The sequence below is a fragment of the Peromyscus californicus genome, unplaced genomic scaffold (assembly GCF_007827085.1).
Source record: "Peromyscus californicus insignis strain IS unplaced genomic scaffold, ASM782708v3 Scaffold_9__1_contigs__length_137607984, whole genome shotgun sequence".
Lineage (NCBI taxonomy): Eukaryota > Metazoa > Chordata > Mammalia > Rodentia > Cricetidae > Peromyscus > Peromyscus californicus.
The window spans coordinates 7537371-7564562 of record NW_026294617.1 but is presented as its reverse complement, the minus strand read 5'-3'; the positions used below and the strand labels follow the sequence as shown (position 1 = coordinate 7564562).

General features: G+C 44.7%; 1 protein-coding gene across 3 annotated transcripts in view; it reads left to right on the top strand.

Moving 5' to 3' along the window:
• Positions 1-27192, top strand: part of Fndc3b (fibronectin type III domain containing 3B) — a 309891-nt gene that overhangs the window by 171529 nt on the left and 111170 nt on the right. For all 3 annotated transcript variants that reach the window (XM_052730002.1, XM_052730000.1, XM_052730001.1), the window contains exons 5-6: positions 9229-9472; positions 12899-13189. In XM_052730002.1, coding sequence (XP_052585962.1) covers positions 9229-9472; positions 12899-13189 — 535 coding nt within the window. The remainder of the gene's footprint in view (positions 1-9228; positions 9473-12898; positions 13190-27192) is intronic.

Here is a 27192-nt window from a genome sequence, read left to right as displayed (position 1 = left end):
ATCTGAGGAGCCGGAGCGTCAGACTGCAACCAGGCATTTCTGAATGTACTGGGTTCTTTTCCTTTGCCCACCATCTACAAGTCAGTGACAGAGCCTGCCCTGATGGAGGCATTCCAGCCTGGCAGTGTGCCGCTGTGCAGTGCGCCTGCGACGTGTCTGCAATACACGAGTACCTGCGGCTTGTGCGTGGATGGTCTGTTGGTGTAAGACAACGGGGGAGGGAGGCAAAGCCGAGAGAGATGTGCTACCGCACGGGCACCGCAGGGTGGAGGGACTTCTTGAGTGTAGCAGAAAATGGTGTGCTACTGAGGGGCCTTTAAAAGACAGACTGATACATTCAGTAAACACATGCATGACCTGCTCAGGTCAGTCATGTGAGGGTGACCTTAGAGGAGACGGACGGACGGACAGGCACAGCAATAGGCCGCTGTGGAAGTGCTGTGGTGCCCCAGCCTGCATTTCTTTAGGTGAGGAAGACTGCCCCAGGGACCCAAGACCACTGTGGCCTGAGCACCAGGAACTGTCATGTGACTGGTGACTTCTGACACGGTTGAGGTGTGTGCATGATGCTTTAATTTTGATTAGATTATGGAGTTGAGAAAGATTTGAGGAAAAATTCACCTGACCTTTTCAACGTGAGAGAAAGCTCAGTTGTTAGAAAGCGCACGAGGTGCGACGGTGTGTTCACTATCTCCCTTTCTGTTCTGACGATGTATTGACAGAAGCAGCGCTGTACATCGCAGGCCAGGACGGAGGCAGGGGCATGAAGCAGCTAGTCACGTGGCATCCACAGTCAGGAAGTAGAAAGAGATGAATGTTGCTGCCCGCTCTTTCTCTTCTCTTTTATTCAGTCTGGGATCCCAGCCTGTGAAATGTGCCACCCACGCTTAGGGTAGGGCTTCCTTGATAAGCTGCATATAGAAGCTGCCTCACAGACATGCCAGGGCTTTGTTTCCATGGTGATTGCGCACCCTGTCAGGCCGTCAGGAATCAGCATCGCCAAGGGAACCCAGTCCTTCTCCTCGTCATACTGTCGCCACCCTCATCTAAAAACACCCAGAGTGTGGTTCTCAGCCTGTGGGTCACGACCCTTCCACGGGGGTCTCCCAAGACCATCGGACAGCAGACATTTACATTACGATTTATAACAGTAATAGGTATGAAGTATCAACGAAAATAACTTCCTGTTTGGGAACTGTATTAAAGGGTCACAGCATTTCTGGTAGGACTAGCAGTGCCTTTGGAATAATGGGGCCGTTAATGGAGGCCTCTGCCCAGATTGGTGATCACTTCCCACTTCACCCTTGCATTTCTTTTGCTGCGTACATGGATGCCTACTTGAGGTGGTAGAAGTTGTGGCCTTCGGTATAGGCTCCCTAATGAAAAGACCACTCTGGTCAATCCAGACTCTGGCAGGACCTGTCCTGCTGAGCATGCATCACGCAGACTGAAGCAGGGTCCTTCCATTGGCTATTGGCTGTGGTGCTGGGGTTCCTTCCCCATCCATCATTAGCCTTCTGGACAGTTTATGTGTAAAAATGTCTTAAGCATATGCCCTGAGCCTTATTTTCCACTTTTTGCAGTAATAATTTATGATGGCTTGTTCAAGTGTCGTAGGAAAGCTTCATGTTGACAGAAAGATCTGAAAAGCATATGGAAAGGGTTGAACATCCAAGTGAGTATCCTGTCATTTGGGAAGCCGCTCTTTCTCCAAAATGACGGATGTAAAGAAAGTAATTGGTCAGAATGAGCGTCTTTTTGACAACAGAGGTATTCTCTTTACCTCTGTCCATCCTTTGGGAATGTTAGCTAATGGTCAATATGCACTGAATTAGATATCCTGTAGCCTGGTAAGAGAAAAGAAATAGAAAGAAAAATGCATCTAAATTTGACTTATGGGCCAGCAAAAATGGCTCAATGGGAAATGTGCTTGCCACCAAGCCTGCCCCGCTGTGTGAGGTCCCTGGAACCCTCAGGAGAGAAGGAGACAGTCAACTCCTGCAAGATGTCCTCTAGTGTTCACATATACATTGTGGCACATGCGTTTACATGTATGTATGTGCGCATGCACACACGCACAAATAAGGAAATGTAATAAAAGTTTTATTAAAATTTTTAGTTGGTTATTTTCCACACTTGGCCAGCAGTTGGAGCCCCCTTAGGTAGAGTCACCGAGTAATGAGCTTATATGTAAGCGTTAGCCCAGGCTGCCTCCTTTTATGACCGTAGCCTGTGGGTGAACCACTGCTTTGTTCCACCAGCAGTAGCACTGTGAAAGCCATGAGCGGAAAGTGTAGAGGTTGCCCTCTGCCCTGACCCTCTTGATGGCTGTCATAGCTGCTGAAGACTCTGTTCTGTAAGAAGCAGGGGCTGTTCTACAGCATTGAGTGTGCCTGGAAGGGAGAAGAGCACCTGGATATATCCCCTTTCCATTATTAGTGGACTGGTGGCTATTTTGTTCTTCATTTATGCTTTCTTTTGTATGAGGAACAATTCAGACTCCTTGCCCACAGAGTGGTGTGCCGTTTTCTTCTCTCTGCACGTTCTCTCCATCTCCCTGCCCAGTATTTTCTGTTGTATTTCTGTGTTTTGTTTCTGTGATCCCGGCATCATGGGATTATAGAACACAGGGTCAGCTGGAGAACACACAGAGAAAAACCTGTGCCAGCCCATTGTTTATTCAGACATATCTCTTAATTGCTCGTTTGTCCTTGCTGTATTTTAACACTGGAGCTCCATAGTGGGGGAGATTTTCACCGCTGCTCATCAGTGGGTTGATACCCAGTTCTCTGACATGTCACAGGCATTTGCCAACACATGTTCTGTGGTGGGGTCATTTCTATCTCACAGAGAGAAGAAAGAATTTGAGGGCATCTTGAGTCCCTTCTATTCTGAAATGAGGTGATTCTTCTATTTATTTTGTACTTCACAATCATGATTACTCGAGAGCATAATTAAGTCTTGAATGCCACCCTAACAGGACACAGACGTTTGGCATTTACTGTTCTCTTGGTTAGAATACTGTTCTGTACTTAGCTCCACAACCAGGTCATGTTCATGGTAGTGTTGATACTGAAATAGCATCACCCCCAGAAATTGGTTTTGAATTATTTGTTGTACCACACACATTACATTTGAAACAACAGCTGTGGCTCCATTTCTTGATGCCTGGTTCCTGAATCCTAGTGGGATAGCGTAGGAGGCAAAGTATGGACTCTCGAGTATTCCAGATGCTGGCTTTTCTCTTCTGACTCGGTAATCTTTGTCAAATACCAGCCCCAGTCTTGAAGGCCTGCCTGTGCTCTTCCCTGAACAGCATGGCCGTGAGTGAGTACCTGAAGGAGGCAGACGCTGTTGTGAGGATGCTATTTGCCTACTGAGTTGGCTGCAGAGGGCTTGATTCCATGTACTGGTACCTCCAGAACAGTCGGCCAATGTCCTGAGGACATGACCATGCCTGGGTAGCTGGAGAGGGCTGCTTTAATACCAGATACAGTTAAACCACAGGACCTTTGGTCTTCAAAGCAGTGTTAAGTCTGTTTTAGGAGTGACTGGAAATTTAAGGTATCATTTTATCTACACGTACCCAGTGCCACACCTATTGGATGAATTTGGTCTGATTTTTTTTTTTTTTCCGTGGAAATGGAGTGTTGTATCTCGTCATCTTTGGATATGGGCTTATCAACTACTCATCTTACATTAAATTACTTAATCTTACTTGAAGATTTTTCATATAGAATTTAGGACCATGATCATCTTATTCTTTCTGTGAGTTAGGTTCTGTTCCAAGCACTCTATAAATTAATACATAAATTATAGAAGTCATTACCATTGTCTTTGATTGTTGTAGTCAATTAATTTACTTTCCTTTCCACTTTGTCCCAGGCTTCTGTGCCTGCGCAGCTCCGAGTGTGCCCTCTACCCCAGTCTGGTTGTGGGCAACCTGTCCTGTATCCGTATGTGTGCTTCGTCCGCTCCCGGACCCTGCCCGAGCAGGAAGCAGGCCCTGTTCTCCTTCTGCCTCCTGCCCTTCCAGCTTCTCTTTATTCTTGTACCTTTGCAGGTTGGTGGGAGTAGAAAGAAAGCATTTTGAGAACAAAGGAGTTTATTGAAATTCCCAGGGAGCATTCCAGTTAAGCATTTTTCTTTTAAAAGAAAAGACACTTAAACTATATGTGTTTTACAAGACCCATTCTAACTTTTGGAATTAAAATAGATTTTTACTCCTGAAAGTTCTATGTTTGAGTGAGCTATATTGACTCCCCTCAGTACCTCCTGCTTTCTGTAGCTCTGTGCAGTAGCACTGTGCCTCAGGATTGTTGACTTAGTGAGGTGATGGACATGGGTAATGGTGATTGTGGCAAGGTTTTGGTAAGGTATATATCATGCCCTGTTCAGCAACTAAAGGTGTCCTGGCTCCTTTCAGGTTGAGGACATTGACGCACAGCAACTGTAGGCAGGTAGTGGTTTTGGCTGTGCCTTGAAGCCTTTTGTGTCTCTTAACAGGTGCCCTAACTCTGAGTGTTGGCTGTTTGTATATTGACTTAGCAGCCTACATAATTTCTGTGTAATCCTGCACATGATGCAGTGATGTATTGACCTCGTAAAAACCCCAGCGTGGTGACGTCACTAGCTGCATTTTAATAGCACTCTGTGTTGTCTCCCTTTTTCTAACATAGCAAGCTCAAGTCTAACTCTCCAGTGGACAGGGAACTTACATGTGACAGCTGGGATTGGGCTGGAAATTTCTCTCTTAGCCCCCACCCCCACCCCACCCTGCACACTGCTCCCATTAGACCCCCTCTTAGCCGCTGTCTCTAGACTACTCTATTTTTTTTTATTTTATTCATGGTTCTTTTGGTCATATATATTGAAACACTTGTGTGAGTAGAACACAAGTTCACCCAATTAATGTGGTGCGCCTACACCAGCCACTTTGCCTTTGGCACAGGACGGCAAGTGTGCACAGCACCTAGAAGTTTTCTCACTTGTCTGACTCTGTAGCCCTTGCCCTGCTCCTTCTCTGGAGGCAGATAGATGATGGGCACCAACAGCTGTTCAGCAAGGTGAGGATGGGCACAGAGAGGTGAGGCCCAGGTGATGAGAAACATGTGGTGGCGCTCTCTAAGTTCAGATGAGATAATCAGATATGGATCTTAAGTGGATCAAGGCTAGTGTGAATGAAAGATGAATGGATCACTTACTTGTTTTACTTCATTTTGTTTTTCATAGCAGGGAAGGCATAGACTTAAGGTAAAGGAAACTTGGACTCAGCCACCCTGCCTTAAGACTCCTCTAGGTGCTGTGTTACTTTACTAAAGCTGCCCCCCTCCCCCCCAAAAAAGTACCATAGTTCTGGAGGCTAAAAGTCCAAGATGGCGGAATGCCTTCCAAGGCCTCTGTTTCTGACCTTATAAATGAATGTATTCCTTAGGTCGTTTCACAAGGTCCGATTCCAGGGCCTAATCTCACTCTGGATTAGAGGCTAGCTGCATACACATTCTGAGGCCTCTCTGAGCATGAACACTTCAGCACAGGGAGTTAAGAATTGGGGCTTAGTGGAGTTCATAATGCAGCTCACAGTAGGTGGCCATCTGAGAGAGAGAGCACACCTACTTTTCCCAGAGTTCTGTGCTTCCCTGGGGATGCGTGAGAGGCACTTTGGTTGAGCCATTGATTTCTGAAATCATTGTATTTGGACTTTTGTCACGGCACTTGCTAGAACCCAGGCTAGTTTCCTCACCTTGGAGTATTCAGTGGTTAACAGTGGTATGTGCCAGGAAGTCACTGCTGAATTGAATATGTGGTTTGTCTGCCTCCAGACATGGCCATAATTTCATTCACCCCAAAAGGAAATGAATTTGTTTTTCAGTAGTTATCTGTGGAGCTTGAAGGCCTATTTTGTTGCCTTGGGTATTTTAAATTGAATTTCTCAGATGTTTGATTTCTTCTACCAGAATTATATATAATTCATATATACATATATGAGAATGATTTTTACTAAACAAAGGATCTTATTACCACCACTTCTGAAATTGCATTCTTAACTAAGCTCTAAGCTCCTCAGCCTTGGTCATTCTTTAGGGAAACCTGAGAATAATTTCCTTAGGTAGAGTTCACAACCAGATTTGATAAGTAAAGTGTGCTATAATTTGTGCTATAAAACAGCAGCAGGCCGGGCGGTGGTGGCGCACGCCTTTAATCCCAGCACTCGGGAGGCAGAGGCAGGCGGATCTCTGTGAGTTCGGGGCCAGCCTGGTCTACAGCGCGAGATCCAGGAAAGGCGCAAAGCTACACAGAGAAACCCTGTCTCGAAAAACCAAAAAAAAAAACCAAAAAACAAAACAAACAAAAAAAAAAAACAGCAGCAGGCAAATTATCACTGTGTTTTTGTTTTTTTATACTTAGTTTAAAATTAATACTTAATTTGGGGAGGATGAAAGACAGGCCTAGTTTGGGTAAGAGCGGGTTTCTGAAAGTGTCTTATTATGTATGTACATGTAAATATCTTTCACAGATACCACAGAATAATTCAGGATAATTACAACAGGGCTTCCGGCAGGTTTTATGTGCGTCAATTTGCGGCTTTGTGATGCTACTTAATTTTCTGCCTAGAAAGCTGGTGTGTGTGTGTGTGTGTGTGTGTGTGTGTGTGTAAAGATAATTTACCCTTCAGAGTAAATTTATTTTATTATTATTATTTCTTAAAGATTTCTTTAAATTATTATATACACTATTCTGCCTGCATGCCAGAAGAGGGCACCAGATCTCATAACAGATGGTTGTGAGCCACCATGTGGGTGCTGGAATTGAACTCAGGACCTCTGGAAGAGCAGTCAGTGCTCTTAACCTCTGAGTCATCTCTCCCGCCTCTTACTTTATTAACTTTTAGGAACAATTTTTTAAGGACAATTGTTCTTATAAAAGTAGTAAGAACACAGTTTTTCAGCTCTGCATGTCATTTAGTTTTTTGATGAACTTTAGAAAAAATATGCTTATAGCAAGCCAGAAATTATGAACGGCTAAGAATAAATTATTTTCATTACAATCACTGCTGTGGAAAGTGGCCTCTGTCAGCTTTACTACATCAGTGACTTCCATGCGGCTTCACCTAGAGGAAATGGGGAACTGCTTGGAATTCTTTGCTTCTTTGAGCTTTGAGGATTGAATGAATATCTTATGAAGATGGAACACCTAGAATGTGCCTTCCCCTTTTCCTAATAGCTGGTGGAAGTTAGAGAGGGTAAGAGAACCCTGGAAGAGGCATTTTTTGTATCGCTGGTAAGAAACATCCACATTGATATTGCAGTTGTAGGAAGTATGTTCTAGACCAGTGTGTTTGTGCTCCATCTTTTAGACTGAGGATAGATGATGTCAGTCTGTGCCTGCACTTTCCCGTGTCCTTGTTTAGACACTCTTACACATGGACTTGTAAAATATACCAGCTGCATGTTCAGAAGTAGCTTGATGTGATTAGCTGGCCACACCCCGGAAGTGGCTAGCTTTATTCAAAACTGTAAGGACAAGAAAGATTGTCTTGAGCTCTAGGAGAAAGAATGATTCAGAGCCTCAATTTCAGGGAATGAATGTTGAGCTTAATGAAATATGAGTACAGTAGAAATTTTCACGTTAATTTATATGCATGTATGTGTGTTTGCGTGTGTTTATGTGCACCATATGTGTGCAGGTGTCCACGAGGTTCAAGGGCAGCATCTAATCCCTGGAGGTGGAGGTCTGGGCTCTTTTGAGCTGCCATGAGGATGCTGGGAAGTAAACCAGGGTCCTCTGGAAGAGCAGCATGTGCTCTAAACCACCCAGCCATCTCTCTATCCTCCTGTTTTCTTAACATGAAGAGCAGCCATTGGCTGTTAATTCAAGTCAGGATGACTTTGTACACTAAAACGTAGACTAAACACTTAGAGACTCGCCAGTTCAGCCTTAGCAGTACTGTGTTGTTGTTTTTCATGAAGCTAAGCATAGGGTATGTTTTTGTTGTTAGACACAATTAAATCATTTTATTTTGTCCTGTTATCAACCTCCTGAGAAGCAATGCAACAATCTATTTCAATATACAGATTCAATTTCAAGCATTTAAAAGAAAAAGAAACCAACAATAAAGCCTGTCAGAGTGTATGCCTCATTTTCTTAAATAATTGATTCGATCAAATGTTGGTGAGTCTGGCCCCAGATTCCCAGTTTAACAGTGTGTGTGTGTGTGTGTGTGTGTGTGTGTGTGTGTGTGTGTGTGTGTGTGTGTGTACTTGTATATCTTGTTCCTCTTTAATTTGACCAAAGCCAGGCCCTTCCTTTCAACTGAGCTGTAGCCTCAGCCTCCTGAGATTACTCTTCAGTCTTCTTCCTCAGAGGCCCCCAACCTAGAGTTCATCCATCAGCTGTTTCAGTCCTGCAGTTCTCTGAAGCCCCGGTAGCCTTCTGGGACTGTCATGTCATGGTTCCACTTCCTGTGGCGGCTCGTAGCTTTGCCTTTTCATTGTGGTGTCTGTTGTATGGACAATATCCTTGCTTGTGTTGTATCAAGACTGTTTGGGATAACACAGTAGCACAGCACTGGCCGGGTAGGCATTGACTATCACATTGTTCCTCCCTAGTTGACTTCCTAGAGATGAGAGGTTGCTTGGTCTCATCTGCCAGAGCTCTTGGTGAAATCAGAACAGCTAGGTATAAATTTGACTATCCTGACTTGAGATTGCTTAAGTTATTCCATTGGCGGAATCCCTTCATTTTCCCACCATCCTTAGTCCAGGTAAATGATGTTTTAGTGTATTTCTGTGGCTTTTGGCATCACTGTTCCCTGTGTTTCCTGATATCCATGAACTTGTGTGTCCTAAAGCAGATAGAGAGTAGACGTTGTCAGGCAGATCTAGAAACCCAGCCCTAGAAACTTCTTAGATAACCGTAGAAATCTTCCTGCAAAACCATTGAGTCTATAGTTATATACAAAGTTACTCCTAACATCAGTTTAAGCATATGTTCGATTTACTTGTCCAGTAAAATTTTTATGACCATAAAAATTGTATGATAAATCCAAGATTTACTAGCAAGATAATGGTTTTTTCAAAATGTTTCATGGAGTTGGACTCATTCAGTTAATGGGGAAGTTACTAATTCCTTTGTGTAATTAACAGGGAAGTTAATAATACTTTCATATCCACAGGTGTGCTTGTTAATAGTATGTATTATATCCAGTCCTTCTGTTTTCTCTCTTAGGTGATTGAAGACAGTACTGGAGTCCGCCGGGTGGTGGTCACACCCCAGTCTCCTGAGTGTTACCCACCGAGCTATCCCTCAGCCATGTCTCCCACCCATCACCTCCCCCCTTATCTGACTCACCACCCGCACTTCATTCAGAACTCGCACACAGCCTACTACCCTCCTGTCACCGTGCCTGGAGACATGCCACCACAGTTCTTCCCCCAGCACCACCTGCCCCCCACCATATATAGTGAGCAAGGTGAGTCCGTCACAGCTGGCCAGGATTTGCTGAAACTGCTGCACTCCAGCAACTCGGGAGGCCTCTAGGCTTGGTCTCCTGTGGAGTAAGCAAGGCAGAAAGAGACCTAATTGGTACAAAACTCATGCGCCGTCCCAAGCTTCCGCTGTCTGGATTTGACTTGGTCGGTCCACCCCACCAAGAGCATTTTGGAAGTGAGGTAGCCGTCTGCCCTGTGTTCCTCTGCCTGCTGATATGTGTTTATGTAAGAGTGGCCTCAGGCAGAGCTGGGCCCCGTTATTTCTTTGGCATCATCACGGTCTGCCAGTAGAAGGGAAATTGAAATGATTCGTGCCCCGTTAAAACGTTAGAAGATTATGAAGTCTCAATATCCTTTGGGTTTCCCGAAAGATATATCTTGGCAGAACTCAACAGTCATCTTGCTGTTGGTGTGGCCAACCTGCAGCTGTTTTTCATTTGAGACTAGCCGTTATCTTAGCCACAGTGTCACTGGTTGTTAGGCAAATACTTAGGTCGGAAGGAAGAGAGTCTCGGTGTTCTCGGCCTTGTGTCTTTGGAAGTTCCAATGTGGATTCAGTCTCGAGCTCTGACTATCCAAGTCACGCTCGGAGGCCAGAGAACAGGGAGGCAGAAACTGACTTCAGCTCTTGGACTTCGAGAAAGGCCCCTCTCCCTCTGAATTGGAGCATTTGACTTCTTTAGACACTTGTCGTGTTGGTTCAGAGACGTCCTCTTACACTGCATAGTGTTGGAGCGAGTTCCCCGTGTGCTTTGAGCACAGCACCACATCTCTCTCCCGCTTTCTCCTCTGTTCATCTCACATTGGCATTTGTCTCTTTTTTTTATTATGAACAAAAGAGAAATCTGAGATGAATATTTTTTAAAATATTTTTATTTTATAATTAATTTAATTTTACATATCAGCCACAGATTCCCCTGTCCTCCCTCCTTCCGCCTCCCAGCCTTCCTCCCCCCAATCCACCCCCTGAGATGAATATTTTAATTAAATATCCCATTGTCACTTAGGAATGAAATCGGATTATTTTGTTTGTTTTGGTAGTTAGTCAGAAGAAATTTAACATGCTTTCATAAAAGGGTGTAGGAAGGTCACAGCCAAACATGAGGTAAATATCATGCCCTGCATCAACCATTTACTAATTTGATCTTTATTTTCTTAATGACATAAACAAAAAAGCATGGTATGAAGACATTTAGAAAAAAAATTTTGTTAACTTTGATTTTGTTTTTGTTTTTTAAGACATGGTCTCACTCTGGAGCCCAGAGTCATCTTAAACTCATAGCAATCCTCCTGCCTCTGCCTGCCAGGTGTTAAGATTGTGGGCATGTACCATCTCACTCAGTTAATCAGTTTGTGAAAAGGTATTTAGTGCTCTGTCATAATCCATATGAAATATTTGGAAGGTTGTCAGAGTGTCTGGTTGGCTGTGACTGCACAGACATTCTGCAGAGCCTTGCCCCCTGACTCACATTCTGCTGATGCTCTCTGACCTACATTATTTTATCAGCTGCTCCCTATGATGCCTGGTGGTTACTCTTGTATAAATGATGGCTTTATTATCTTAGCAAGGTAAAACTGTGATTTAAACCATCATCAGAATTAGATAAGCACTGTCTGTTCTTTATTTCATAGTGTACTTTGATCTAATTTCACTAAAATAACACTGAACAGTAACATTCATAGAAGAAAAGTGCCACCTTTAGCTTCAAATTAAAGATGACAAAAAAAACCTTCATATTCTAGAAACATCTGTGGAGCTTCCTTCCCTGCTTTCTCAGTGTGTATTGCTAAAAGCAATTAAACATTGACTCCTGGAACCATGAAAGCTTAGAAAATTCTCACCGTGTCTGAAATGGTTCTTACGTTACTCTCCACGGTGACCGCTTTACCTGTCAAGTGTAATGCCTTGTGCCGTTTAGAACTGTGGCCAGCGTCTGCCATATACTAGAACAGTTCACTTCAACACCTCTCTCTGAATATGGCACTGCTGGTTTTCTCACACTCTCTAGTCCACACTGGCTGTCTTGTAAAGATGTAATGAAGCTGTGTGAAGAGCTGAACTATTAATAATTTCATAATTAGTTGAGTTATGGAGTTTCCCATGCATTCCTACTCAGCACTGTCATCCTTTGGGTTCCTCATCCTAGAAATTGTGGTTAGTCCTTTCTTTTCATGCCCACAAGTCACATATAATTTATGCAGTTACTGTATATTTGAGAAGTCCTTTTATTCCTGAAAGGAGATAAGGACATATTATCTATGATATGTGGTGTCGTTTTCTGTTGATGCCGAAACATGATTTAAAAACACCTCACTTCCTGCTCTTGCAGAGGGCCAGTGTTTGGTCCCCAGCCCCGTCACTGGAGTCCAGTTCCAGGTGACCCAGCGCTGTCTTCCGGCCTCTGCGGTGCCGGCACACATGTGGTACACATGTGAAAAAAAGATAAATTTTTAAGAAAGAACGAGTAAGGGGTTAGAGAGCTGGCTCAGCAGTTTAGAGCACTGGCCCTGGGTTCAATCCTCAGCCCTACAGGGTCACTCATTAATCCTCTGCACCTCCAGTTCCAGGGAGCCTGGCACTTCTGGACTCCATGGGCACACACATGCTGCACAAACATATATGCAGACAAAATAATGATACACATAAAGTTAAAAAATTAAATGAGTAAAATAAAATCTCTCCTAAGATCATAAGAACTATTGCAAGTTCCTATTTTCTCCTTTACCAGTTAGAAGTGAGACTCCACTCACATGTTCCTCCACCCATCGTTCCAAAAGAGGTTCAAAATGGCAGCTGTTAAGTTTAGCTACAGACTGCAAAAGTGGCTCTTCTTTTTTTCACACTTCTTTCTCCCTTCATTTTATATCTTTGGTTACTTTTAACAACTATTTGTCATTTTACCCTCTTTAATAATTTTTTTCCAATTGTTGTTTTTTTTTAAATGCCCAGAGTAACTTTTTATATCATGCTAACTCTGTACTTTTTGATAGAAACATTGTTGTTTCTCTACAAATAGTTATACTTTTAAATGTTTTGAGTCTATATATACATGTAAAGTGATATTTCATTTGTTCTCTTATATATGTACTGCATCTACTAAAGACATTGAGAAAGGCAAGATCAGATTTAGTTGTAAATTCACCAGCCAATGAAGTCTTTGGGGATAACTGAAGATAACTGTTGTCTTCATTTTTCTCCATAATTTATAGGAAATAATAAATGTACTGTGTTGTTTTTAATAACTGATGATCCCATAATGCACCCAGCATTGTTTTAAAGTATATTTTATAATGTATGTAGCAGTTCTTTGCATTGTTTCCTCCAGGGGTCAGGTTATTTGACCTTTTAATTACTCACTGTGACAAATGTAGACTGAGCTTGTATTTATCACACACATTCATTCTAGAAATTATCCCACTGTATGGAATGTCGAGCTATATCACTCGAGAAGACCAGTATAGCAAGCCACCCCACAAAAAGCTGAAGGACCGCCAGATTGACCGCCAGAACCGCCTAAACAGCCCACCTTCCACCATCTACAAGAGCAACTGTGCCACGGTGTACAATGGCTATGGCAAAGGCCACAGTGCTGGAAGCGGTGGAGGAGTCGGAGGTGGGAGCGGAGGTGGACCTGGGATCAAAAAGACAGAGCGGAGAGCAAGAAGCAGCCCCAAGTCCAGTGATTCGGACTTGCAAGGTAATGCTGTAGACATGGGCATTTCAAGGGCACCATCGTTTTCAGAGGAACCTTATTTCATGGCACCATCTTTACAGGGGAACCTTATTTCATGGTACCATCTTTATAGGGGGACTATTTTATGGGACCATCTTTTACAGGGGGACTTTATTTCATGATGGATTTTTTTTTTCTGGGAACCGTTGGCTCAACCTTATCCCTTTCTTAGTAAGGAAAGACTACTGTAGCTATTTATTTATGTGAATTTTTCGTCACACTTCATCTCAGAAACAGTATTGGAAATTGTTTTCACATTGGCTTGTTTCATGCTACATTGAGAGATATGGAATATATCAAATTGAATCTTTTTCTTGCAAGCATGGGCTAATTCTAATCCCAAGTAATTATACCTTATGGAAACAACTGTAGTTATTTAATGTTGTAGTGACGTTGGCTGTGCATGGCAGGAATATATCCCTGTTCAGGTTCAGACAAGGGCGTCCCTGGATGTCCTTTGGCATCTTCACACCTTTCACAGACCAAAATGAGATGGAGGGTCAGGCTCCCCATGAGTGGAGTCAGCAGCCCAGAAGGCCATGTGCCTTTGTAGGTTAATGTTGTGGAGATAGGTGGGTGGGGTTGAGGGGTATGCTTGTCTTTAGTTACATTCTAGACGAAATTTAGAGATAATCATTTTCATTGCAAAAGGAGAAAAAAGTAGGCTTTTTCTGTAGATATATAGAAGGCTGAAAGACATATATAGACATACATATATATGGCTGAAAACCATATAGACATATAGAACGCTAAAGCAGGTAACACTTTGACAACTATATGAGTTTACAAATCTAAATAAATACTGGCAATCAAAGATGAACAAACCTCAGACAGATAACTGATGTGATACCCAGCCCTTTGTGTGTCTATATGTGTGAGACTGTGTATGTATATGTTTGAATGTGGTCTGTGTGGTATATGTGCTCATGTCTGTGGTTGCTTGCTTCTCTAAGTGCATACAGAGCCCAAAAGAGGATATTGAGTGTCTTGCTTGTTCTCTCTCCACCTTAGACCTTTCAGGCAGGGTCTTTTCCTAAACCTGGAGCTAGGCTGGCAGCCAGGAAGCCCCAGTGATCCTTCTGTTCCCATTCTCCATGGCACTGGAGTTAGGGGTGTGCATGTGTGCGTCCATGCATACGTGCATGACTTGTGATGTGGGCACTTGAATTCAAATTCACATCCTCATGTTTGCACATCTTCTAAGCCAGTGGTTCTCCACCTTCCTAGTGCTGCGACGGTCCCTTCAGTATAGCTCCTCATGCTGTGGTGACTCCCAAGCATAAAATAATTTTCATTGCTACTTCTTAACTGTAACTTGGTACTGTTAACTCATACTGTGAATATCTATGTTTTCCAGTGGTCTTAGGTGGCCCCTGTGAAAGAGGTTGTTCCACCCCAAAGGGGTTGAGACCCACAGGTTGAGAACTGGTACACTAAGCCCTCTGTCTAGCCCCAGCCATTCCTTACGTTCATAAATCAGTGACTGTGGCTCTGACGACATTTGTGACTGGAAAAGGTAGGAGTTGGGCATATTTGCTTCTCTATGGAGGATTGCACTTGACAAGAAGAGGACATGGTGCTGGCGGAATTTCCTTGTGGACCACTTAGAGTTGATAAGTTAGAGTGTAACGAAGGGCGATGGTGAGAAGTGACCTGGGAGGGCGGTGTGGGCTCTTGTGATCTTCTCCTTTATTGTCTTCTCTATGGTCCTTGTTTCCTGCAGCTGCTGCACTTGGACAATTATTAAACAAAACACAGACAGTGTGTAGAAGAGACACTCAGCTCCTAAGTGAAGGTGTTGTGTCTGTGTATGAAATCGTCTTTTCTGTGAGGTATGGGGCTTCCTGTGTTGCTCAAGATGGACTTGAACCCTCCAAGGCCGGGGTGTCTTCCTACCTCACGCGCCCATGCTTTGTGGTTTTTAGGCTTGTTCCACTGTGTTAAAATAGCTTCAGTCAAATCACACCACAGTTGCTGTTTGAAACTGGCTTTCCTATTTTAAAATATTTTATATCCTGATCATGCTTGTGAAGTAATGTGTCATATTAAATACAAGAGTATTTATTAACAATATTTGAATTTAACCATAGAAGATAATTCTTATTCTCTCTCTCCCCCTCTCTCTCTTTCTCTCCCTCTCCCTCTCCCTGTCTTACACACACACACACACACACACACACACACACACACACACACACACACACACACACACACACACGGTGTAGATGCAAAGGAACATTTTTTTTTACCCAAATATGAATAGGGAGTGTTCATGTTGATTTAGGTACTTAGAATAGGTTAGATGAAGCAGTGTTGAAGTTAGTGTAAAAGTTATTGCAGCTGCAGATTCACTTTGTCAAACAACTTTCCTCTGTGTACAATTATTTCACAACTCATGTACCTAAGTGTTCTCTCTGCTCTATATTGTAATATTGGCACATTTGGGGAGAGCTGGCTTTGCGTTGGTGTCTACATGGAATACTCACGGACATTCCTGGGTCTGTAAGCATTTTCATGTTTTACCTCATGTGAGAGAAAGTGGGTGGAGTTGTTGGGAAGCATGTGGCCTTGGCTGCTGTATAGAAAGCTGTTATTTTGTTAAGATGGTGGTGAGCGGACATTTGCTCTGGACCCGAAGAACTGGCGTTTCACAAGGAACAGAGACAGAGTGAGATGAGTCCGCCTGGTCTCTGATCCTTTGCCCATTACCTTAGCTTTCGCCCCAGAATCGCCTGGTCTTCTCCACACGGTTTAACCACGAGACAAAAATCACTGGGCTGGGGAGCTGGCCCAGCAGACAACTCGACCATTAGTGCTTTTGATGACTCCTAAGCTCTCAGCACCACCTGATTAATACTCAGCTGCAGTTAACACTGTTAGGATTTGCATGTGGGGTTTGTTCTAGACCAGGCTGCGTCCTGAATCCCAGCACGTGGCTTTGTGTGTCTTTTCATGTTCTGCTCCTGTTTGTTGTTTCCAGAGAAGAGCAATCTCACTGCTTCATAATCTTCTCATCCTTCAGAGAGTCAGCATTAGCCAGCTGCCTGTTTACTGCTTCCAGTAGACAAGTGATTTTTCCAAGGGATAGGTAGGGACCAGGGATGCAAGTCGGTGGTAAAGTGTACACCCAAGCATGCTGGAGACCCCACTTCAGTCTTAGAACTGGAGGGGTCAACAGGCAGAGGGTTAGTGAACTTTCAATTCATGTGATTCGTATAATCAAACTACTCCCCAAAGAGTAAAAAGCTGGCAATGCCGTGAAGACACAGGGATGTGGCTGACAGCCTTAAAACAAATAAACAAAAGTAAGTCCTGGATGTCAGTTAACTGCTTCAGAAGCACAAATAGGACCTTGAACCAGAGATGCCTGGCTCATTTCAAATCAGAATCTTCTCGGTGATTTTGGCTTCATGCTCTCTCCCCCCAGCCCCCGAGTTGGGCTAGTGCTCCGTCAAGGCAGAATGCAGCTCTTGGAATGTGAAGGAGTGCTAGAGAACAGACAGGACATGTAGGGTCCAGAAGCAGCTTGTCCTCTTCATTCCCCATCTCCCCAGTACTCTGCTGAGCACACAGGAAGTACGCAGTATATGTTCACATATTTGTAAATGACTCGAGTTCTGAACAGCTTTCTTTCCCAGAGCAAGCTTCTGTTTGAGCAGGGGCAGCCACAGGACCGTTCCTCTTCCTGGAACTAATTGCTTCACTGTCCAAGGAACACTCTGAGCTCATGTCCCCCATCCTCCTGCCTTTGCTTTTGCCTTCAGGAAAACAGCTCAGTAGTTCAAAGCCCATGAGACCTTCAGTGGCCAACAGGTCAGAATCCTGTTCCCTTGCAGTCCCTTGGAGCTGATGATAGGCATGAGCTGAGAACAGCTGAGACTTCAGTATTAGACATCATGCTAGCTTTTGTCGTCACTCACTAGTGATTTGCCCTCAGCATTCCTAAATTTCTATGTCCTCATTTGTACAACAGATATTTGAATTCCCATGATTGAATATTGAAAAGTAGCCCAACTCAGTTTCTAACACTTCAGTGAAATGCTGGCCCTTAGCACTCGAGTGTTTGTGTTTCTCACATGCTTGGACTCTTTATTTGTAAGATCACCTTTCATCAAGGCAGGCGTCCCTCCATCTTCTCTGATGGCCTTCGCTTTCCCTACAGCCTCCTTTCTCAAATTCCTGATCCTTCTACCCCGCCCAATACTAAGATTACAGATAGCCCCCTCCCAACTTCTGGTTTGTGGGGTGCTGGGTATTGAACACAGACCTTCGTGCTTGCCATATAAGCGCTCTACCAGCTGAGCTACACCTCCAACCTTCTTTTTCTCTCTAAATCCCCTCCCTCGCATTTCTTCCATAAGTCAGACAGACTTCCTTAGCTTGCACCTTGTTATGTTATGGAGGTTTCACCCTAACGTTTGGGCCACTGCCCTGAAACTTGCTTCTGGGCTGTCCTGAGAGGTTGCTAGTGGGGCAGAGAAGCACCCCAGGCCTGGGGCCAGTGGTAGAATGGGGTACAAGGACTCACAGATGTCTCATGGCCACAGTGTGGGAGGAAGGACCTCTGGACTTCTTTTCTCGTATGCCCTGTCCTTGGAGTCTCATTCAGGATTCCCCTGCCTCCTTCTGTTTCCTAAGAGCCCTTCAGAAGGGATACCTCGCATCTTGAGATCCATAGCAATCCTATTCTCGGTGTTACGGCTACAGCTAAATCAGATCTGAACATACTGTTCCCTCCTGAAGCCCTGAGGCACCCCCATTGTCTGTAGAGTCTAAACTGCCCGGAGTACAGTCTCCTGCTTTGTGTAATCTGTCAGATCCCACCAGGTACCCGAGGTTTACCCAATCCCCTTCATGTGCTTCATCATCTTTCCCTACCCTATTTTTCTAGCTCCATTAGCAAATTTTAACTCTATTCTTCTAGAACCAGCTCAGAAATCCCCTTCTCTGTGAAGCCTCTCCTCAGGGTCTTAGGTAGCAGGTAAGCTAGTGTGAAGCCTGTGTCCTCAGGGTGTTAGGTAGCAGATGAGTTAGTGTGAAGCCTGTGTCCTCAGGGTGTTAGGTAGCAGATGAGTTAGTGTGAAGCCTGTGTCCTCAGGGTGTTAGGTAGCAGATGAGTTAGTGTGAAGCCTGTGTCCTCAGGGTGTTAGGTAGCAGATGAGTTAGTGTGAAGCCTGTGTCCTCAGGGTGTTAGGTAGCAGATGAGTTAGTGTGAAGCCTGTGTCCTCAGGGTGTTAGGTAGCAGATGAGTTAGTGTGAAGCCTGTGTCCTCAGGGTGTTAGGTAGCAGATGAGTTAGTGTGAAGCCTGTGTCCTCAGGGTGTTAGGTAGCAGATGAGTTAGTGTGAAGCCTGTGTCCTCAGGATGTTAGGTAGCAGATGAGTTAGTGTGAAGCCTCTCTCCTCAGGGTGTTAGGTAGCAGATGAGTTAGTGTGAAGCCTCTCTCCTCAGGGTGTTAGGTAGCAGATGAGTTAGTGTGAAGCCTCTCTCCTCAGGGTGTTAGGTAGCAGATGAGTTAGTGTGAAGCCTCTCTCCTCAGGGTGTTAGGTAGCAGATGAGTTAGTGTGAAGCCTCTCTCCTCAGGGTGTTAGGTAGCAGATGAGTTAGTAAAAACAAACAGCACAGAATCCCGTTGCTTCCCTTTTCCATTCTTCCCCTAGCATTTGGTTTTTAGATTGGTGTTTGTATATTGAATACAGATCTTCAAGAGTAAGAGTGGAAAAACCTTGTTTTACATGCAGATTGTTGTGCAAGAGCAAGGGCCTTGAGCCTGCTCTGAAGCCAGTGCCCTGTTGAAACAGACATGGCAGCCCACCCCAGAGGCTGAAGCCAGCCTCACTCCTCAGTGAGAGTGAGTCTCATTGTTCCATTCGGTTCACGGCAGAAACCAAAGCCTACTGTATTAGGATAGTAAGCCGTCCTCAGTGGGAACCAGTTCTCAGGCAGAGTTGTCACGTCCTTTCAAAGTAGGGGAATCTGCTTGGGTGAGTCTAGGAAGGATTCTATAAGTTAGGAGTTTAAAAAATGACAGTTTGGGACTGAAGAGATGGCTCAGTGGTGAAGAGCACTGGCTGCTGTTTTAGAGGACCCAGGCTGGATCCCCCTCACCTGCATGGTGGCTCACAAATGTCTGCAACTCCAGTTCTTAGAGAATCCGACTTCCTCTTCTCTTCTGTATGGGCAGTGCATGCATGTGATTCACAGATATACGTGCAGGCAAAACCCATACAGATGAAATAAAAGTAAATAAATCTCAAATAAAAAACAAATTAAAGCTGCGCGGTGGTGGTCCATGCCTTTAATTCCAGCACTTGGAAGACAGACAGGCAGATCTTTGTGAGTTCTAGGCCAGCCTGGTCTGCAGAGTGAGCTGCAGGACATCCAGGGCAATTAACAGAAACCCTTTCTCTAAAACAAAAACAAAATCTAAAAACAAAAGAAAAAAAAAACCAAAAGCTTTGATGGAGATCTGCTGTCAGTAACATAAAAATACCCGCCAGGTGTGGTGGTGTGTGCTTCTAATCCCAAGGCTGAGTCAGGAGGATTGTCCATTTACAGCCAGCCTATCCTACATAGGGGGGCCTTGTATTTAAAAGTGGGGAGGAAGGGGGGTAGAGAGATGGCTCAGTGAGTCAGTACGCTTGCTGCTCTTGCCAAGGGGACCCAGGTTCAGTTCCCAGCACCCACATGGCACCTCACAACTCCGTATAATTCCATCTGTAGGCATCCAACACCTTCTAGCCCGTGTGAGCACTGCATGCATGTGGTGCACATATATACATGCAAAAAACCCCACTTGTATACATAAAAATAAATTCTCGTGTTTTCAAACTCCGCTGCAGAACAGTCCTGGTAATCACGAGCACAGCTGAATGGGGAGGAGGTAAGGAGAGAAAAATGGAAGGAGACACCACTCTGGGTATCTTCTGTGTAGCAAGAAACATGTAATATGTGCAGTTGCTATACCAGCAGCTTTACATCCCTAACCCAAGGCTTCTCAGCATTACCTGTACACTTTGAAACATGCTAGGGTTGAGAGATTGTTTAATCATATGTCATTTGGTGTGTGTGATAAACAGATGTGTCACAGCCGCTGATATTAGAGTAGTTCTCATCAGTATTAGATTCTTTCAGATAACAGTTTTTTTTCTTTTTTTCTTTTCTGAGACAGTGTCTCTTATTCTGTGGCTCTGAATGGCCTGGAACTCAGTATGTAGACCAGGCTGGCTTCACACTTTAGTGATCACCTGCCCTTGCCTGTACTGTGCTCAGTGGGCACTCCAAGCGATGGTCAGCCCTGTAGCATTGGACAGACAGCTTAGTGAATACCATCTGGGTTTGAATTGTGGTTTTAAGTGGTGAGGGCAGGAAAGTGGAAATGAAGCAAGAGAGGTGGGGGGCATTCACTTCAAATTCGTGATTTCAGTGGAAATATAGTCCATGTAATGATAGGCATTACTGGTCCACCTGTGGTGGAGAATTCCTTTTGTGTTGCTAATGTAGAAGTGGCAGCTGACATGTGACCTCTGGACCTTACAGCATCTCTGGGGAAGATAGAGACACAATGGTAAGAATTCCAAACACAGGAGTCAAAACACAGGCCTCATACTTTCGGCATTTGACCTTTGGAATAGTTAAGAATCCAAAGACTCAGTTATGCTTCAGAGCAGATTCCACTAGACAGACAGACAGACAGAGACACCTGGCTTCTGAGTATCATGGAACACCAAGGAGTGTGTTATTCTGGGCCTTCCTCCTTCAGCAGTGACACCTGCCTTCTGACCCCACAGTACACCCCATTATCTGCTCCTTAGATTTTGGTTGTTTATTGGGGGTCCTCATTGACATCTTTCCTCTTCCTTTATTTTGCAATCACTACTCAGATAGTAGTGCGTGGGCTGAGGAGATGGCTCAGTGGCTAAGCAAGTGTAAGCACCTGAGTTCAAGTCCTCAGAACCCACTGAACTCTGGGTATAGAAACACTTACCTGGGAGGTGGAAACGGGAATCTCAGGAGATCATGGACTGACTAGCCCGCCATGCAAGTTATGAACAGCAAGAGATTCTGTATCAAAGTGGAATGCATGTGATTAGGTGGGCGCATGCGCGCATACACACACACACACACACACACACACACACACACACACACACACACACACACGGGGAGGGGGGGTCTGTTCACCTCTAAATTACCATGGAAGTTGATTCCTAGTAATAAGAACTATCAGGGCTGGAGGAACGGCTCAGTGGCTGAGGCGCTTGCACGAATCTGCGTCGGATACTGTGTGAGAAGAGCCAGGCAGGTGTGGCTGCCCTCTTTAGTCTCAGCCTTGTAATGGGAGGTGAGGGGACAGACAGAGTTTCCCAAGATCGCTAGCTAGGGTAGCCAATCAGTGAGCTCTGGGTTCAACTGGGAAACACTTTCTTCAATGTATAAAAAGGAGAGTGATTGAGGAAGACATCAGCATCATCTTTGAGTTCCTCTGCATGGATGTGCATACACACATGTAGCCCCCCAACACACACACACACATGAAAGAGAAGCGGGGAGGAGAGAAGGAGGGGAGAATGCATCGCCCCTCTGCATGGATGTGCATACACACATGTAACACCCCCCCACACACACACACAGGAAAGAGAGAAGCGGGGAGGAGAGAAGGAGGGGAGAATGCATGCCCCTCTGCATTGCTACTGTAGCTTTCCGGATTGTCTCCTGCAGGCCTCTGCTGTTGATGTAATCCCAGTCTGCCACCTGTGAGTCTTGAACATGGCAGCAGTGTCAAGAAAACATGAAAACACATTGAAAGTGAGCTCAGGTTCCAGGAATCCACCCATGGTCTGAAGGAGCCTGAGTGGCTTTTAGGCTTTCAGAGGACATTGTGCGTCCCTGGAGCAGCGTGAAAGGCATGCTCCTCGGCAGGACAGCAGTGCGCACGTCACTTCCATCTCGCATTGGCAGCCAGCGCCAGCCCCTCAGCCTGGGAGGCCTCCAGCAGGCTCTGGGGGGCCCAGCTGACTTAGGGCCTAGGAGTGGAAGAAATGGGGAAGAAGATTGAGGGTCGGAAGGTGAGGTTCATCAGGCCTAGCTGTGGGCTTTCTGATTGGGCCATTCTTCTCTGAGGTCCAAGAGGGGAGGAACCAAATTACGAAGGACTCTAAGACCTCGGCATGCCCATCCCCAGCCATTACTGGGGTGCTTGCTAGCTTCACTGCTGTGGAGACAAGCCTGGCAGCCCACTCAGGAGCCAGTATGTTGTCCTTTTCAGGTTGTTACATCCTTTGCTGTCGGCCTTCTCTCCTCCCTGTGTTTTGTTACAGTGTAAAATTTTAAAGACCCTAACCATGGGACTTTTTGTTTTTCTTTTTTGAGACGGGGTTTCTCTGTGTAGCCCTGGCTGTCCTGGATCTCACTCTGTAGACCAGGCTGGCCTCGAACTCACAGAGACCCTCCTGCCTCTGTCCCCCCGCGCTGGGATTAGAGGCGTGAGCCCGGGGCCATCTGACTCCTAACGGGCAGGACGCTGATGCTTTTGTCCTGACAGTTTCAGAACCTAACCCATTAAGTCATGCGTCGAGCAAGCTCGGTAGTTTTTAAACACCGGAGACAACACACGAGAACGACTCTGCTCTCTCTGGAGTCTGAGGGCGGAGTTTGCATGAGTTTCCCACACACAGTACTAAGCTCTGCAGACCCATGTTATTTTCTCTGCCTTTTTACTTTCCTGGACACTGGTCAGAGCAGCATTTAGATGATGTGATAACCCATTTTGGCAAAGTGCATGCCATCCCCAAGAACCCTTTAACCAGCATGTAGATGCAGTGAAATGGTCTGTTTCTGGTGTGTGTGTAACATTCCATTTGATTGGTCATCCTCTTCATCAGTGTGTTGTACTTAGAAGCGAAGTCACTTCCCGTTGCTGTTGCACAGACTTAGATCTCCTTCCAGCCCTACCACTGTCCTGGTGGAGCTGTGTACCCTTGGGCATGAAAGCTAATCTCATAGCTCGGCTTTCTTCTATATGTATAAAATGGGCGTGGGTAACAGCAGCAGCGCGGGGGGCTGTCAGGAGTTCTCTCCGTGATTGTAGACACTTACCAAGGGGGTTGAAAATGTTAACGATTATGGAAGAAAGATATGACATTTTCCTGTGTATGAGAATTGCTTTCTGTCAGAGTATAGAGAAGCCAGGCCTCCTCCTGTCTCAGAGTGACAGAGCAGTGAAGGTCAAGGACGAGAGGGAAGAGCTTCAGAGGGCCATCCACTGGCTAACATTCCAGATGTTTTCTGTTTCTTCTGCTTCCTCCCCATCTGGATTGTCTGTGGACCCAAGGAGAGTGAGGACAGGCCATTGACTCTGTATCCGAACCCACTCAGCCTGCCGAACACTCTAGATTACTTTGCTGTTCGTCAGAAATGCTGGGCAGAGGGATTAACTGGACATGACCTGGGTGGATAACATCTTTTGTCTTACTGACTTGGAAGCTCTGTGCAGTTGAGCGAATGGATGTGGCGTCTGAGATGCTCTAGCTCAGTAAGCTAACTAGATAGGTTAGATTTCAGAAGCATAAGGGCCACTTTGGCATTCTGCAATTGTGTCTTCTACCCGGATACACCGTAGATGGGGTCAGCAGGTGGTGTCTGCAGGGTGGGATGCACCGTCATGGCGATGGCATGAAGACTCAGCCGCCATTTCTTTAGTACCCCATGTGGAGCAGACTTGGCATTCTGGCGGATTTTCTACTGCTAGGTGGTCCGGGATCACCTCCTAAATCAGCCTGCTGAAGGCAGCGAGTTCAGTTCCTGGATTTGGTGGTGAGTGTCACAGTGTGACCGCTGCAGTGAGCATTGCAGATATGCCCTTTTAGTCACAGCCTGCCTCAGCAGCCTCTGCTCGCAGTGCAGATTGAGTGTGTCCAGCCAGACGCACAGTGCGAGCAGGCTTTGCTACTGTGCTTCAGCTTCTGGTGCTGCGCTAAGGCCCTGAAATACTGTGACGTAGACCACACAGGTGTGAACTAGAAAAGGTCCCTGGAAAAGAGCAGCAGCACTCCCTTTGTGTGGGAATTTACAAAGTACTGAGTCCTGATGCCTGGCAACACACTAGAACCCCAGTTTTTCCTCTGGTGTGGAACTTTCATTTTAAAAACATACCTTTCTTTCCTGCTCACCCTTCTAGATTGTAACTATGTGTACGTGTGCGTATACATGTGTACGCGCAGTCTTGAGTGTCATCTTCGTGCGTACCTTTGTTTGTTGCTATTGTTTGGGGGGGGGGTGTTTGGTTTGCTGAGATGGGTCTCCCACTGGTCCATAACTCACTGATTGGCTAGCTGACTCCAGGAATCTGGGTCCCCAGTGCTGGCTTTACACGTGTAGGCTGCTAGCTCCAGTTTCGCTTGTTTGTGACTTGGGTCCTAGTGATTTAATTCAAGCTCCAGTGAAGTCGAAGGCAAGTGCATCACTGAGCTGCTCACTCACTCTGGAACTGCTTCTCTGTAGCACATCAGGTGAATGGTCTTTCCATGTTGGAGCATTTACCGGAAAAGGGCAGAACTGATCCTGTACTGATTGTGGTGGGGATGCTGTGCCCTAAGCACAAAAGAGAGTGGGTGGTTCAGGGGACTGAAGAGCCAGGAGGAAGGAGAGAAGGAGAAGGGCCTCAGGCAGTGGCAGCTGAGTAAGAGCGAGTCCTAAACGTGGGAGAGGCAGGAGGGGCCACACAGTGCTCAGGAAGGTTAGGCGATGGAGGAGGGTAATTTGGAAAAGAGAGAGGTTTTGTGGTTCCATGCTGTGTATTCCTTCCCACTGAGGGGTAGGGTAGGCCAGGAAGCTAGCTGAAGACCTTTTGCCTGTTCTAACCCAAGGACCTTTTACCAGAGGGTCTGCTTGCAGCAATCTGTGAATAAAACCAGTTTTCTCTTGGGTTTTCCTGTTCTGTGTTCCAGCATACACTGATTTCACAGGCACATTCAAAGTCAATTCTTGGGACTGGCGAAGCAGTTAAAATGATAGTGTAATTGCCTAGTGTGGCTGGAACTCTGGGTTTGAGCCCCCAGCATACACTGATCATGGGTGTGTGTGTCTGTAATCACAGCTCGCAGAGGCAGAAAGGTCAGAAGTTTAAGGGTGTCCTCTGATGTGTGATGAGTTGAGAGCCAGTCTGGACTGCTAAGACACTGTCCAAAACAAACAAACCAACCAATAAATAATTCTTTAGTAGAATTTAAGAATAGCAGCATGTTCAGAATGGCAATCCAATGTTGTTTACATCATGTTTTAGAGTCTTAATATTTTTAAAACCTAGAATCAGAATTTTTCTACTTTTGGGTTTTAAGTTAAAAATTAGACTTCTAGAAGAAACTACCACATCTCCTTTATCCCTGGGTTATTTTGCTCTTAAGAGCAATCTGCTTTGGTTGGCATGATTATCTAAAAGCCTCTGAAAACCAAAATCACTCTCAAGTTACCTTTACATATAGTAAAAAGAATTTGTGTGGTACTTCCATGAAACCCCACTCTTGCTTTGTAGATTTATCAGAAACTCCATGAAAGGGACATGTAAAAACTGTGTGGATGAACCAGGTCTACCAAAATTTTCCTGAACAAGTCTTTCATAAGTGCGTTTATGAGCTAATTCACATGGTGAACTCCCGTTCACCTCTTCCCTGTTACTGGAAAAGACATATGGGATGGGACAGTAAGATTCTTAGACTAAGAGGGCTAGGGAAACCACCATATTGTAGGTTCGCTGAGTTCCTCAAAGCTATTTGAGTGCCTTGCCAAGCACATTTTAAAAATTAATATGTAGTCCTTTGGGATGATTTATCTTTTGCTCCAAAGAGCCTCATAAGAGATCAAGATCTCTTAGTCACTCTCTTGAGAAAATTATGTTACTTAAGTGAAATGGGACTATTGGTGCCTGAGTTATTCAACGATCAAATTGTTTGTTTGTTTTAAGTATATTGACAGTATCTTTTACTACTTACACCATGGGACAATGGCTCAAACTTGGAGAATGCCATTTGATTTCAAAATGGCGTTTTCAACTCAGAGAAGAATTACATGTGTGCAAAGTGTTGTTGTCTTATTTTAACCTTTAGCTGTCGTGGTCTCGTGCATGAAAGCAAAACTGTCCCTTTTGAGTTAGAAAATCCCCACCACACTAACATTTCCCAAAAGAAAGCTCTGTTGTCTGTATAATGCATGCACCATAACATTTTGACTTCTGAGTTACCTGATTCTGTGAAGCACACATACTTGTTTTCTGTATCACATTTTAAAGATGATATCAGGCCATTTGGGTATGGTCCTATGACCGTACTGCTCCATGATTGGAATGTAATGTTCTTCATACTAGTGTCTGTACTTATGGCAGAACTGTGGGCTTCTGACTGGATAATGTATAGGATTCTTTGCACACATAGTTTGAGGTTCTCTTTTCTTCTTTTTTATATTTTCTTCATTCTTTGCATTTCTTTATTCTGTACAACTAACTTGTAAGACTTGATATATTTGTTATTACTAATAACAAGACTGGATTTTATCTTTTTTTATTAAGTTACTCATCTGTTTACTACCAGGATATTTTTATTTTATGTTTTGGGGTACATTAAGAAGAGAGAAATCAATGTTAAGGAATATTTTTAGTACTGATTTTGAAAAAAAATCAAGCTGTCAACACACATACTTTTAAAAAGAGAGGTTCAACTGCTCTTACATTAAAATCTCTCCCATGCTTGTGGGGTTCATCTGTGGAGTAGGATGGCATTCAGATGACTTCCTTAGGAGGCGGATGACCCCTTATTTCCACACGCTTTTGGCTCCTCTCTTCTGTCCATTTGTGCTATTGTTATTTTTTTAACTTTGTTTTTGAGACAAGATCTTGCTGGCCTTGAGCAAATGACCTTCTTGCCTCAGCCTGCTCTGGATCTGGCCTCCCTTTATCCACTTTTATCTCCTCAGTGG